This window comes from Amblyraja radiata, chromosome 29 (assembly GCF_010909765.2).
Source record: "Amblyraja radiata isolate CabotCenter1 chromosome 29, sAmbRad1.1.pri, whole genome shotgun sequence".
NCBI lineage: Eukaryota > Metazoa > Chordata > Chondrichthyes > Rajiformes > Rajidae > Amblyraja > Amblyraja radiata.
Window position 1 is genome coordinate 32,576,728 of NC_045984.1, and position 15,308 is coordinate 32,592,035.

The 15,308-nt window shown below is 49.5% G+C and overlaps 1 protein-coding gene across 4 annotated transcripts in view; it reads left to right on the forward strand.

Annotated features, from left to right (window-relative positions):
• Positions 1-15,308, forward strand: part of LOC116989647 (cAMP-specific 3',5'-cyclic phosphodiesterase 4C-like) — a 76,080-nt gene that overhangs the window by 53,243 nt on the left and 7,529 nt on the right. For all 4 annotated transcript variants that reach the window (XM_033047217.1, XM_033047216.1, XM_033047220.1 and 1 more), the window contains 7 exons: positions 517-629; positions 2,292-2,385; positions 3,889-4,043; positions 7,484-7,582; positions 9,072-9,236; positions 10,332-10,431; positions 15,010-15,164. In XM_033047217.1, coding sequence (XP_032903108.1) covers positions 517-629; positions 2,292-2,385; positions 3,889-4,043; positions 7,484-7,582; positions 9,072-9,236; positions 10,332-10,431; positions 15,010-15,164 — 881 coding nt within the window. The remainder of the gene's footprint in view (positions 1-516; positions 630-2,291; positions 2,386-3,888; positions 4,044-7,483; positions 7,583-9,071; positions 9,237-10,331; positions 10,432-15,009; positions 15,165-15,308) is intronic.

Sequence of the window (15,308 nt, forward strand, 5' to 3'; positions counted from 1 at the left end):
TCCAGAACAAGGGGTCACAGTTTAAGGATAAGGGGGAAATCTTTTAGGACCGAGATGAGAAAAACATTTTTCACACAGAGAGTGGTGAATCTCTGGAACTCTCTGCCACAGAAGGTAGTTGAGGCCACAGTTCATTGGCTACATCTAAGAGGGAGTTAGGTGTGGCCCTTGTGGCTAAAGGGATCAGGGGGTATGGAGGGAAGGCAGGTACAGGATACTGAGTTGGATGATCAGCCATGATCATATTGAATGGCGGTGCAGGCTCGAAGGGCCGAATGGCCTACTCCTGCACCTATTTTCTATGTTTCTATGTTGAGGCTGGGACTAGCCCAACGTTTAAGAGACAGTTAGAAAGGTACATATATATCGGACAGGTAAATCTATGGGACAACTCGGATAGGTGGGACCAGTGTAGCTGGGACATGTTGGCCGGTGTGGGCTAGGTGGGCCGAAGGGCCTGTTTCCAATCTGTATCACTCTGTGTGTGTGTGTATGTGTGTGTGTGTGTGTCCCCAGAGGAGAACTCTCAGAAGATGGGCCTGGAGACCCTGGAAGAGCTGGACTGGTGCTTGGAACAGCTGGATACCCTGCACACCCGCCACTCTGTCAGTGAGATGGCGTCCAACAAGGTGAGCGGGCGATGGTGGGGGGGGGGGGGTGGTGAAGGGAGGGAGGGGTTAATTCTGCGAAGGACGCGGGTGATGAAGGGATGTCAATGGGTTTGCACGTTCTCCCTGTAGCCCCGAGAGATATCTCTCGGGGCTACAGGGAGAACATGCAAACCCCACATAGACAGCACCGGAGGGCAGGGTTGGACCCAGGGAACTGGAGCTGAGAAATGAATTGAATATTTTATTGTCACATGTGGCGAGTCGCGGTGAAATTGCCTGCGTGCCGTGCCAAGGTATGCAAATAGTGGCCATGTAAAGGGCACTTGCAACGTTACAAACCCCCCCCCCCCCCTGCACCAGGTACCCTGTTGTTCTCGCCCCCCCCCCCCCCCCACACCACGCCAGCTCCTCCTTTATCCCTTCCCCCGGCAGCCGTGTCCTCACTTCCACACCATTGTGAGTCTGTGGAATTCTCTGCCTCAGAGGGCGGTGGAGGCAGGTTCTCTGGATACTTTCAAGAGAGAGCTCCCTTCACCGCCTCCAGTTTAAATTCCATTTGGAATATTTTGGAGGACCAAGAAACCAAGAAACCAAGATCCAAGATAGGAGCTCTTAAAAACAGCGGAGTCTGGGGATATGGGGAGAAGGCAGGAACGGGGCACTGATTGTGGATGATCAGCCATGATCACATTGAATGGCGGTGCCGGCTCGAAGGGCCGAATGGCCTCTACTCCTGCATCTATCGTCTATTGTCTATCATCGACCGCCGCACCGACCTCTCCACTATCGCGCGCTGGGTCCTCTCCAGACGCCTCAGTGATGCCGATCCCGTTCCACGCGCTCCATCTCAGCTTCTCAGCGGCACGTCCGGAGGCAGCGACACCACCTGCTGCAACATTGCACGATGCCAGTGGTATCTCATCGTCACATGTAACCCGGGGATCAGTGACATCCCTTGTGTTTGTGCACCACCCAGTAAAATCACACACGAGGCGGACCCCCACCTCGCCGCTGCGCAAAGAGCCGCCACGTTTATGGCACCGACAAATTTAATAAAAGTTCATCGAACTATCTTAACTTCCCGCAGCGGCGAACCAGGCCCACCGCCCCACGTGGCAGCAGGCAGCCCCCCTGCCTGGGGCCCCCTTATTTCACGCCAGCCCCCTACCGGATCCCCCTTCGTTCTCAGTATTCCAATGAAATAATAAAAATAAGAAAGGATTTAAATCTACTTGGTTTTAGTTTGAAGGTAGACAAAAACAACTGGAGAAACTCCGCGGGTGAGACTGCGAATGTCCTCGTATGTGTAGGATAGTGTCAGTGTGCAGGGATCGCTGGTTGGCACAGACTCAGTGGGCCGAAGGGCCTGTTTCCACATTGCATCTCTAAACTAAAACTTAAACAACTCTCAATTGTCTTATGCTTGGTAATAATTCTCTAATTGTCAATTTGAGTCAATGGATATTTTTAAGGCAGAGACAGATAGATTCTTGATCAGTACGGGTGTCAGGGGGTTACGGGGAGAAGGCAGTAGAGGAAGAGATAGATCGGCCATGATTGAATGGCGGAGAAGACTTGATGGGCCGAATGGCCTAATTCTGCTGCGATCACGTGACCTTATGGCCGGAATGTCACCAGGTGTACCATCGACATTATTTAAAACATTACTTGTCTCAACAGTTTAAGAGAATGCTGAACCGTGAATTAACCCAGCTGTCTGAGACGAGCCGTTCGGGAAACCAAGTGTCTGAGTTCATTTCCCACACGTTTCTAGGTGAGTGCAACACCATGTCCTATATCCACGTGTGTGAGTGTGTGTGTGTTGTAAGCTGTCTCACAATGGGCGGCTATTAAAGGTACAGAAGCTTGAAAACATTTACCAGCGGTCTCAGGCACAGCTCCTTCATCACCATGCTTCTGAATCCTCCGCCCATGAGCTGGGGTCCTGTCCAATTCTCCGAGAGGCACGGTGGCGCAGCGGTAGAGTTGCTGCCTCACAGCGCCGGAGACCCGGGTTCAACCCTGACCACGGGCGCTGTCTGTACAGAGTTTGCACGTTCTCCCCCTGACCTGCGTGGGTTTTCTCTGGGTGCTCCGGTTTCCTCCCACACTCCAAAGACGTGCCGTTTGGTAGGTCAATTAGTTTCAGTGAAAATTGTAAATTGTCCACAGTGTGTGTAGGATAGTGCAAGTGTGCGGGTGTCGGGGGTTACGGGGAGAAGGCAGGAGAATGGGGTTGAGAGGGAGAGATAGATCAGCCACGATTGAATGGCGGAGTAGACTTGTTGGGCCGAATGGCCTAAAGGGCCTGTCCCACTTACGCGGATTTTTTCGGTGACTTGCTGGTACCTGTCATTAGTTGCAGCAGGTGGCCGAAAATGTTCAACACGTTGAAAATCCAGCGGCGACCAGAACAAGGTGCGACTCTTTGGGCGACTACTCACGACCAATACGGGCGTCACGTGGCGACGCTGCTCCGAGACGTAGATGAACAGTTTGCCTGCTACGTTTTGGACATTAGTGCAACTTGAGAAGTACCTTATTGGCTGTAAAGTGTGTGGAGCGTGTCGCAACGAACCGCAGATGCTGGTTCACACTGAAGATAGACATAGATTGCTGGAGTTGTGCGGCACGGTGGCGCAGCGGTAGAGTTGCTGCCTCACAGTGCCAGCGACCCGGGTTCAATCCTGACTGCGGGCGCTGTCTGTACGGAGTTTGCACGTTCTCCCCGTGACAGTGTGGGTTTCCTCAGAGGCTCCGGTTTCCTCCCACACTCCAAAGACGTGCAGGTTCGTAGGTTAATTGGCTTGGGTATAAGTGTAAATTGTCCCTAGTGTGTGTGGGAAAGTTAATGTGCGGGGATCGCTGGTCGGTGGGTGTGGGAGATTGCAACCTACACGTGGTCCGCCCTGTTTCGACGAATGCAATCAACCCGGCGTGCACAATCAAATAGAACAAATAGAACAAGTTGTCCGACAACTTTAGGCTGTACACGCCACACGCAAGAAGAAGAAGCTGGTCGGTGCGGACTCGATGGGCCGAAGGGCCTGTTTCCGTGCTGTATCTCTAAACTAAACCAAAACTAAACTCAGCGGGACAGGCAGCATCTCTGGAGAGAAGGAATGTTGTGACGTTTCGAGGTCGAGACCGTTTCTTCAGACGGTGTATGTTCTTCGGATGTCGGTGGAGTGAGCCGCGATAGTGTAAAGCAGTATTGAGAGGCATCACGTTGTGAAGATATTTGCTAATCGCCTGTTCTGTTCTGTTCTGTTCAAAGACAAAACGCATGAAATGGAAGTGCCGCGAGCCAGAGAGGGGAAGCTGGAGACCATGGGACAAATCACCGGCTTGAAACATAGTCTCAGCGTCATCTCCACTGTTGACATTCCAGCGTTTGGTGTGCAGACCGCCTACGAAAATGAGCTGGCCAGGGTATACGACAACTGCTATCCACACCTTTTAACCCATTGTCCGGTGGTGATGTTTTAGTTTAGAGATACAGCGCAGTAAACAGGCCCTTCTGCCCGCCGAGCCCGTGCTGACCTGCAGTCACCCCGCACGCTAACACTATCCTACGCACGCTCGGGACTATTTAGAAGTTGGGATGTAATGTTAAAATTGTACAAGGCATTGGTGAGGCCAATTCTGGAGTATGGTGTACATTTTGGTCGCCTAATTATAGGAAGGATGTCAACAAAATAGAGAGAGTACAGAGGAGATTTACTAGAATGTTGCCTGGGTTTCAGCAACTAAGTTACAGAGAAAGGTTGAACAAGTTAGGGCTTTATTCTTTGGAGCGCAGAAGGTTAAGGGGGGACTTGATAGAGGTTTTTAAAATGATGAGAGGGATAGACAGAGTTGACGTGGAAAAGCTTTTCCCACTGAGAGTAGGGAAGATTCAAACAAGGGGACATGACTTGAGAATTAAGGGACTGAAGTTTAGGGGTAACTTCAGTCCCCTAGGGGGAACTTCTTTACTCAGAGAGTGGTGGCTGTGTGGAATGAGCTTCCAGTGAAGGTGGTGGAGGCAGGTTCGTTTTTATCATTTAAAAATAAATTGGATAGTTATATGGACGGGAAAGGAATGGAGGGTTATGGTCTGAGCGCAGGTATATGGGACTAGGGGAGATTATGTGTTCGGCACGGACTAGAAGGGTCGAGATAGCCTGTTTCTGTGCTGTAATTGTTATATGGTTATATTATATGGTTACCCGCACGTCTTTGGAGCGTGGGAGGAAACCGGAGCTTCCCGAAGAAAACCCACGCAGGTCAGGGGGAGAACGTGCAACCTCCGTACAGACAGGCAGGACAGAACAACGGTGGCACGGTGGCGCAGTGGTAGAGTTGCTGCCTCACAGCGTCAGAGACACGGGTTCCATCCTGGCTACGGGTGCTGTCTGTACGGAGTTTGTACGTTGTCCCCATGACCTGCGTGGGTTTTCTCCGAGATCTTCGGTTTCCTCCCACATTCCAAAGACGTGCAGGTGTGTAGGTTCATTGGCTTGGTGCAAATGTAAAAATTGTCCCTAATGTGTTAATGTGCGGGGATCGCTGGTCGGTGCGGGCTCGATGGGCCGAAGGGTCTGTTTCCGTGCTGTATCTCTAAACTAAGCTGAAACTGAACAAGCACCCATTGACGGGATCGAACTTGGGTCTCTGGTGCTATAAGGCAACAACTCCACCGCTGTGCCACCTTGCCGCCCAATGTATTGTAGATACAGTAGCTCAGGTACAGGCCCCAGAAAACACTGCCAGATAAACTCCCACTGTAGGCAATAGACAATAGGTGCAGGAGTAGGCCATTCGGCCCTTTGTGCCAGCACCGCCATTCAATGTGATCATGGCTTATCATCCCCAATCAGTACCCCATTCCTGCCTTCTCCCCATATCCCCTGACTCCGCTATCTTTAAGAGCCCTATCTAGCTCTCTCTTGAAAGTATCCAGAGAACCTGCCTCTACCGCCCTCTGATGCAGAGAATTCCACAGACTCACAACTCTCTGTGAGAAAAAGTTTATTCCTATTCCTAAACTGTGTGTGGCCCCTGGTTCTGGACTCCCCCAACATCGGGAACATATTTCCTGCCTCTAGCGTGTCCAAACCCGTAATAATCTTATATGTTTCAATGAGATATCCTCTCATCCTTCTAAGCTCCAGAGTGTACAAGCCCAGCCGCTCTCAGCATATGACAGTCCCGCCATCCCGAGAATTAACCTGGTAAACCTACGCTGCACTCCCTCAATAGCAAGAATGTCCTTCCTCAAATGTACTGGTCCATCAAACACTCCCAGGACAGGGACAGAACAAGTTAATTTTCTCTTATATTTGTGCTACATTTCTGCTTCAATGGACTGTTGTAATTTTGTCATAAACCGGCAACATGTTTGTGAAATAGTGCATGACATGCAAATGTCTCAATGTATTTAATGGTCATTTGGTGGAGTTTGATTAAACTTGCTCAAAAATGAATTTACCACAAATATATAGAGCCATGCAGCATGAAGAACAGGGTTCTCAGCCCAACTTGTCCACCCCGGAACAAGATGCCCCATGTACGTTAGTCCCATTAGCCCACGAGAAAAATCTTTTAGGACTGAGATGAGAAAAACTTTTTTCTCGCCCATATCTGTCCCACCCTAAATAGAAGTTTGGATCGTAATGGCATTGGTATGTGGAGGAGTAAGGGGTTGGACAGGCTAGATGCAGGAAGATTGTTCCCGATGTTGGGGAAGTCCAGAACAAGGGGTCACAGTTTAAGGATAAGGGGGAAATCTTTTAGGACCGAGATGAGAAAAACTTTTTTTACACAGAGAGTGGTGAATCTCTGGAATTCTCTGCCACAGAAGGTAGTTGAGGCCAGTTCATTGGCTATATTTAAGAGGGAGTTAGATGTGGCCCTTGTGGCTAAAGGGATCAAGGGGTATGGAGAGAAGGCAGGTACAGGATACTGAGTTGGATGATCAGCCATGATCATATTGAATGGCGGTGCAGGCTCGAAGGGCCGAATGGCCTACTCCTGTACCTATTTTCTGTGTATCTATGTTTGACCTGCACCCCACTATCCATGTACCCACGATATGCAAATAGTCTTTCCAACGGAACAATTTTACTCCAAACTCTAAATTCCCTGATGTTATAAAATTGTGTTTTTAAAGTTGTACAAGACATTTGGGATAGCACATGTAAGATAGACACAAAAAGCTGGAGTAAGTCAGCGGGTCAGGCAGCATCTCTGGAGAAAAGGAATAGGTGACATATTGGGTCGAGACCCTTCTTCTGACTATCCCTGGGGCTATCAAACTGTACAACTCCTCTGTGTTCAAAAGGGAACTGCAGATGCTGGAATATCGAAGGTACACAAAATTGCTGGGGAAACTCAGCGGGTGCAGCAGCATCTATGGAGCGAAGGAAATAGGCGACGTTTCGGGCCGAAACCCTTCTTCAGACTGATGGGGGGTGGGGGGGGGGAGAAGGAAGGAAATGGGGAGGAGGAGGAGCCCGAGGGCGGGCGGATGGAAGGGTGGGAGGAGACAGCTAGAGGGTTCAGGAAGGGGAGGAGACAGCAAGGGCTAGCAAAATTGGGAGAATTTAATGTTAATGCCATACGGACGCAAGGTCCCCAGACGGAATATGAGGTGCTGTTCCTCTCCTCTCCTCTCCTATCCCTGGGGCTATCAAACTGTACAACTCCTCTCCCTTCTGACGTGGGGTAGACTGACTACCCCCCCTCCCCAATCTTTGCACACCCCCAATCCTTTCCATTCATCTTTTTTAACGTATGTTGTATATATATAGACATATAACATGCTGCACTGAAGGATATGTGCTCTCTATTTATTAAATTATCCTGGTTTTGATTTTATGGTCTTCCAGGAGCTGAGCCATATCAATGATTGGGGCCTGGATGTCTTCAGGATTGGGCAGTTCTCTAATGACCGACCACTCACAGTTTCCATGTACAGCATCTTCAAGGTAAAAGAATCAACGAATCTTTCTATAATTTTAAGAAATATCTTAAGTGGTTGACAACGGCTTGCCTGGTAATCTCATGCGTGAAGGGTTGTGAAGGTCTTGGAGGGGAGGGGGCTCCTCAAACTGCGGAGCATCCCGGACAATACAGCTCACACCCCCTCCGTGACACACTGGTCAACCTGAGGAGCACCTTCAGCAACAGACTGATTCCACCAAGATGCAGCACAGAACGCCACAGGAGATCCTTCTTCCCTGTGGCTATCAAACTGTACAACTCCTCCTCCTTCTGTCGTGGGGTAGACTGTCTCCCCCCCCACCCCCAATCCTTTCCACTCGCCACTTTAATGTCATGTTTCACGTATCTTGTTGTGTATTATGAATGTTGACAGATCAATGTCCCTCCTGGGATCAATAAAGTTCTATCGTATCGTATCGTATTGTTGTGCAGTTTTGCAGAGCATAGTGTGGAATGTGAGAACATGGATCTCTCTAGCTCATTCTACACTGGGCACTCTGCCAGGCAGCGAGTCATTGTTAGAGTCACGGATCACTCTGCCACGAGTTTAGCAATTTCCCAACTCTCCACTGGATCTATGCTGGACAGACACAAAATGCTGGAGTAACTCAGCGGGTCAGGCAGCATCTGTGGAGAACATGGATAGGTGACGTTTCACAGAGTGCAGGAGTAACTCAGCGGGTCAGGCAGCATCTATGGAGCTAAGGAAATAGGCAACGTTTCGGGCTGAAACCCATAAGGGTTTCGGCCCGAAACGTTGCCTATTTCCAGAAGGGTTTCGGCCCGAAACGTTGCCTATTTCCAGAAGGGTTTCGGCCCGAAACGTTGCCTATTTCCTTAGCTCCATAGATGCTGCTGCACCATAACTCAGCGGGTCAGGCAGCATCTGTGGAGGTCATGGATGGGTGACGTTTCACAGAGTGCTGGAGTAACTCAGCGGGTCAGGCAGCATCTGTGGGGAACATGGATAGGTGACGTTTCACAGAGTGCTGGAGTAACTCAGCGGGTCAGGCAGCATCTGTGGAGAACATGGATAGGTGACGTTTCACAGAGTGCTGGAGTAACTCAGCGGGTCAGGCAGCATCTGTGGAGGAAAGGAGGGTCTGAAGAAGGGTCTCGACCCGAAGCGTCACCTATTCCTTCTCTCCAGAGATGCTGCCTGTCCCGCTGAGTTACTACAGCATTTGATGTCTATCTTTGGTATAAACCAGCATCTGCAGTTCCTTCCGACACAAAGGTCTGTGCTGGAATTGAACTGAGGGTGCAGGGGTGGAGGGATGTTGTCTTACTCAGCATACACCCACCCCTCCAGAGTCCTTCTGGAATTTTGAGATTTAATTCTAAGACGTTTCATAGTTGGCCCCAAAAGCTTGCAGCAAATTAGAATGCATTTTTCAACGCGGTTTAGATGACGTGTTGTTGAAGGACCTCCTCCTTTGCAATGAGTTTCTATTCTATGCTCTCGTCTTGAAGTCCCGACAGCTGCTGAAGACATTCAAGATCCCGGTGAAGACCTTCATCACATACATGCTGACCCTTGAAGACCACTACCATCTTGACGTGGCCTACCACAACAACTACCACGCCGCAGACGTGGCGCAGTCCACGCACGTCTTGCTTCTCACTCCCGCCCTCGAGGTAGGTCATTCCATTTTGGGCTTTCTTTTCTATGTGAATGTGTGGAATTCTTTGCCACAGAGGCTGTGGAGGCCAAGTGAGTGGGTATTTTTAAGGCAGAGACACATAGATTCTTGATCAGTGCGGGTGTCGGGGGTTATGGGGAGAAGGCAGGAGAATGGGGTTAGGAGGGAGAGATAGATCAGCCACGATTGAATGGTGGAGTCTTGATGGGCCGAATGGCCTAAATCTACTATTCCTTAGGACCTTTTGTTCCTATCGAAGCCTCAAGGGGGTGAAATTGAAATGCACATTCTAGCATTTTGGAGCTCGATAGAGCAAGATAGAAAACATTTTTAACACATTGACTTTTATCAGTCAGGATAGGTTTAGTGGGAATTGGCCCAAACGCAATTAGTTTTAGATTAGGAGTACAGAGCCGAAACATGCCCTTCGGCCCATCGAGTCCGCACCGACCTGCAATCCCCGCACATTAACACCGTCCTGTACACCAGGTAGAGGTGTGTCTTGGCTTACTCGAGCGTCACGGTGGCGCAGCGGTAGAGTTGCTGCCTCACGGCGCCAGAGACCCGGGTTCCATCCTGACTACGGGCGCTGTCTGTACGGAGTTTGTACGTTGTTCTCCCCGTGACCTGCGTGGGTTTTCTCCGAGATCTACGATTTCCTCCCACACTCCAAAGACGTGCAGGTTTGCAGGTTAGTTGTCTTTGGTAAAATTTTAAAATTGTCGCTAGTGTGTGTAGGATAGTGCTAACGTACGGGGGGATCGCTGGTCGGCGCGGACTCAGTGGGCCGAAGGGCCTGTTTCCACGCTGTATCTCTAAAGTCTAAAGTACAGGGACGTGCCGCTCGATTAAGCCAAGAAACAACTGCAGCTGGAAACACATCTTTGTAGGTTCATTGATTTGGTGTAAATGTAAATTGTCCCTAGTGTGTGTAGGATAGTGTTAGTGTGCGGGGATCGCTGGTCGGCACGGACTCGGTGGGCCGAAGGGCCTGTTTCCGCGCTGTATCTCTAAACTAAACTAAAACTCCAGGCCCTTCCTCCAACGTTTAAATGTACTGGTGGTGATCTCTCCCAACTCTGTCTTCCAGGCAGTGTTCACTGATCTTGAAGTACTGTCTGCAATATTTGCCTCTGCAATCCATGACGTTGACCATCCTGGTGTCTCCAACCAGTTCCTCATCAACACCAGTAAGTACTGTCCACAGCGATGCTCGTGTCAACCACACACACTCTGAATGTAAACCCACAAATACTTTCAATTCCGTTTCATCCACCAGGTCAAAGTCATAGGAGCAGAATTAGGCCATTCGGCCCATCGAGCCAACTCCGCCATTCAACAATGGCTGATCTATCTCTCCCTCCTAACCCCATTCTCCTGCCTTCTCCCCGTAACCACTGACACCCGTACTAATCAAGAATCTATCTATCTCTGCCTTACAAATATCCGTTGACTTGGCCTCCACAGCCCTCTGTGGCATCCAGATCCCCGTTGCTGGATATTTGTTATTTCATTTATGAACAGGAGTTTGGGACAGTCACCATCTAATGCTATAATCACCAAATGCCCATTTCAGAGGGATTGGTTTAGTTCAGTTTAGTTTAGAGATACAGCGCGGAAACAGGCCCTTCGGCCCACCGAGTCCGTGCCGACCAGCGATCCCCGCACACTAACACTATCCTACACACACCAGGGGACAATTTACAGTTTTACCAAGCCAATTAGCCTGCAATCTTTGGAGTGTGGGAGGACACTGAAGCACCTGGAGAAAACCCACAGGGAGAGCGTACAAACTCCGTACAGACAGCACCCATAGTCGGGATCGAACCCGGGTCTCTGGCGCTGTGAGGCATCAACTCTACCGCTGTGCCACCGTGACGCCCAAGGTGGTTAAGAGTTCTTTGCATCTAGAAATACATAAACCAGCAAGTTTCCACCTCCAAAGGGGCAATTTGGTTGTTTCGACATCCCCGACATGCAACCCATTACTGTAAACCCAAGATTTATTTAATTAACTGGGTTTTAAATTCTCCATCTGCTGAGTTGGGAATTCAACTCGCCTCCAGATCATCAGATCTCTTGATTACTCCAGCAACGTAACCACGGTGCTGCCCGTAGCACAACAGCGGCACGGTGGCGGAGCGGCAGAGTCGCTGCCTTACAGCGAATGCAGCGCCGGAGACCCGGGTTCGATCCCGTCTACGGGTGCTGTCTGTACGGAGTTTGTCCATTCCCCCCGTGACCTGCGTGGGTTTTCTCCGAGATCTTCGGTGTTTCCTCCCACACTCCAAAGACGTGCGGGTTTGTAGGTTAATTGGCTTGGTAAATGTAAAACTGTCCCAAGTGGGTGCAGGATAGTATTAATATGATACATAGACAATAGGTGCAGGAGTAGGCCATTCGTCCCTTCGAGCCATTCAATGTGATCATGGCTGATCATCCACAATCAGTACCCCGTTCCTGCCTTCTCCCCATATCCCTTGATTCCGCTAGCCCTAAGAGCTCTATCTACAGTTATTCTCTATTGAATGTATCCAGTGAATTGGCCTCCACTGCCTTCTGAGGCAGAGAATTCCACAAATTCACAACTCTCTTTGGTGAAAATGTTTTTCCTCATCTCAGTTCTATACGGCCTACCCCTTATTCCTAAACTGTGTGACCGCTGGTTCTGCACTCCCCCGACATTGGGAACATGTTTCCTGCCTCTAGCGTATCCAATCCCTTAAAATGTTATATGTTTCTATTAGATCGCCTCTCATCCTAAATTCCAGTGAACACAAGCCCAGTCCCTCCACTCTTTCATCATATGACAGTCCCGCCATCCCGGGGATTCTCATATTAACTGGGAATTAACCACAATAGCAAGAATGTCCTTCCTCAAATTAGGAGACCAAAAATGCATACAATACACCAGGTGTAGTCTCACCAGGGCCCTGTACAATTGCAGAAGGACCTCTTTGCTCCTATACTCAACTCCTCACGTTATGAAGGCTTTCTTCACTGCCTGCTGTACCTGCATGCTTACTTTCAGTGACTGATGAACAAGGACCCCCAGATCTTGTTGTGCTTCCCCTTTTCCTAACCTGACACCATTCAGATAATAATCTGCCTTCCTGTTCCTGCCACCAAAGTGGATAACCTCACATTCATCCACATTAAACTGCATCTGCCATGTATCTGCCCACTCACCCAACCTGTCCAAGTCACCCTGCATCCTCATAGCATCCTCCTCACAGTTCACTGCCACCCAGCTTTGTGTCATCTGCACATTTGCTAATGTTACTTTTAATCCCTTCATCAAAATCATTGGTATATATTGTAAATAGCTGCGGTCCCAGCACCGAGCCTTGCGTTACCCCACTAGTCACGGCCTGCCATTCTGAAAGGGACCCGTTAATCCCTACTCTTTGTTTCCTGTCTGTCAACCACTTCTCCATCCATGTCAGCACTCTACCCCCAATACCATGTGCCCTAATTTTGCCCACTAATCTTCAGTGTGGGACCTTAACAAATGCTTTCTGAAAGTTCAGGTACACCACATCCACTGGCTCTCCCTTGTCCATTTTCCTAGTTACATCCTCAGAAAATTCCAGAAGATTAGTCAAGCATGCTGACTCGGACCGATCCTGTTACTGCTGTCCAAATGTGCGGCTATTTCATCTTTAATAATCGACTCCAGCCTCTTCCCCACCACCGATGTCAGGCTAACTGCTCTACAATTCCCTGCTTCCTCTCTCCCTGCTTTCTTAAAAAGATGGATAACATTAGCTACCCTCCAATCCATTGATAGGGTTAGAATACGCGGGGATCGCTGGTCGGCGCGGACCCAGTGGGCCGAAGGGCCTGTTTCCGCGCTGTATCTCTAAACTAAACTAAACTAAGCTAGCCGCTGAACCCATCAATTTGATTCCCAGATATATTTAATCCTTTTCAAATATTTTAATAATAATTTTTTGTTTATGCTCCAGAGTATGAAGGAGTATATTATATTGTTAAATTTCTTGTAAATAAGTCTATTATCCTTCGGAGATGTTATTGGAAATCTTTTTAGTGTTTGAATAAATAATTTTATTTCACATTTCTCTCCACTCCTCTCGTTCCTAGACCTTGCCGCCTGCCTGTCTCTGTGTGTGTCCCTCTCATCTCTGTCTTCACTTCTCTGTCTGCCATCGCAGCATCTGTAAGATCATAAGTGACAGCAGGAGTATTAGGCCATTCGGCCCATCCAGTCATGGCTGATCCACTTCTCCCTCCTAGCCCCATTCCCCTGCCTTCTCCCCGTAACCCCTGACACCCGTACTGACTAAACTCTGATCCCTCGTTGGGTTCTATTCCCCTCTACTTTTTCTCCACCTCCTTTCTCTCTCCCTTTCTCCCTCTCTCCTTTTCGCCATCTCCCCAACTCCCATCAACACATCCCTTTGACGTCCAAGGACTCGTTCAATTATCTCCCCAACCTTTCCTAACTCCTTCATTGGTCAGGTTTCCTTTCATTGTGCCAGCACTACACCCCTTGTCTTCCTCAAAGTCTTCCCACCTCCCACCGTTACTCCTCACCCCTGTCTATCTCTCTCTCTCTTGTCTCCGCTTCTCCTGGTGACTACTCCTGCCCTCATCCCTTTCACTTTGGCTCCTTCTTCTCTTTACGAGAGGGCGGTGGAGGCGGGTTCTCTGGATGCTTTCAAGAGAGAGCTAGATTGGGCTCTTGAAGATAGCGGAGTCAGGGGATATGGGGGGAAGGCAGGAACGGGGTACTGATTGGGGATGATCAGCCACGATCACATTGAATGACGGTGCTGGCTCGAAGGGCCGAATGGCCTACTCCTGCACCTATTGTCTATTGTCTATTGTCTATTGAGAATGATCCCAGGGGTGAATGGGTTAACCTGTGATCAGCCTAATGGATGGGATTTATATAGCGCCTTTCTAATACTCAAGGTGCTTTACATCTCATTATTCATTCACTCCTCAGTCACACTCGGTGGTGGTAAGCTACTTCTGTAGCCACAGCTGCCCTGGGGCAGACTGACGGAAGCGTGGCTGCCAATCTGCGCCTACGGCCCCTCCGACCACCACCAATCACTCACACACATTCACACACAGGCAAAGGTGGGTGAAGTGTCTTGCCCAAGGACACAACGACAGTATGCACTCCAAGCGGGATTCGAACCGGCTACCTTCCGGTTGCCAGCCGAACACTTAGCCCATTGTGCCATCTGTCGTCCCAGCCTAGGCCTGCACTCGCTGGAGTTTAGATGAATGAGGGGGGAAACCTCATTGAAACTTACCGAATAGTGAAAGGCCTGGATAGAGTGGATGTGGAGAGGATGTTTCCACTAGTGGGAGAGTCTAAGACCAGAGGGCTCAGCCTCAGAATAAAAGGACGTACCTTTAGAAAGGAGATGAGGAGGAATTTCTTCAGTCAGAGGGTGGTGAATCCGTGGAATTCTCTGCCGCAGACGGCTGTGGAGGCCAATGGATAATTTTAAGGCGGAGATTGACAGATTCTTGATCAGTACGGGTGTCAGGGGTTGTGGGGAGAAGGCAGGAGAATGGGGTTAGGAGGGAGAGATGGATCAGCCATGATTGAATGGCAGAGTGGATCTGATGGGCCGAACGGCCTAATTCTGCTCCTATCACTGATGAGCGGATGAACTTCCCTCTGACCTCCGCTACTTACCTGCCCCTGATCTTCCCGTTCCATCGCTTTGCCCCTCCACCATCTTGCCGCCCCACTATTCACGCTGTTTCTCCGTTATGTTCTGCAGACTCTGAGTTGGCGCTTATGTACAATGACTCCTCTGTATTGGAGAACCATCACCTGGCTGTGGGCTTCAAACTGCTGCAGGAAGAGAACTGCAACATCTTCCAGAACCTGTCCAAGATAGAGCTTCAGAACCTCCGCAAAATGGCCATCGACATGGTTGGTGCCGCAGGCTTAACCTTCACTTTACAGACAGACACAAAAATGTTCTGCCCACTTTGGCGTTTATGTAAAGGAAATGTGATCTCCTCGGTGCTGGCATCCCCTGCCTGTCTTTACATAAACGACAAAACGCTGGAGTAA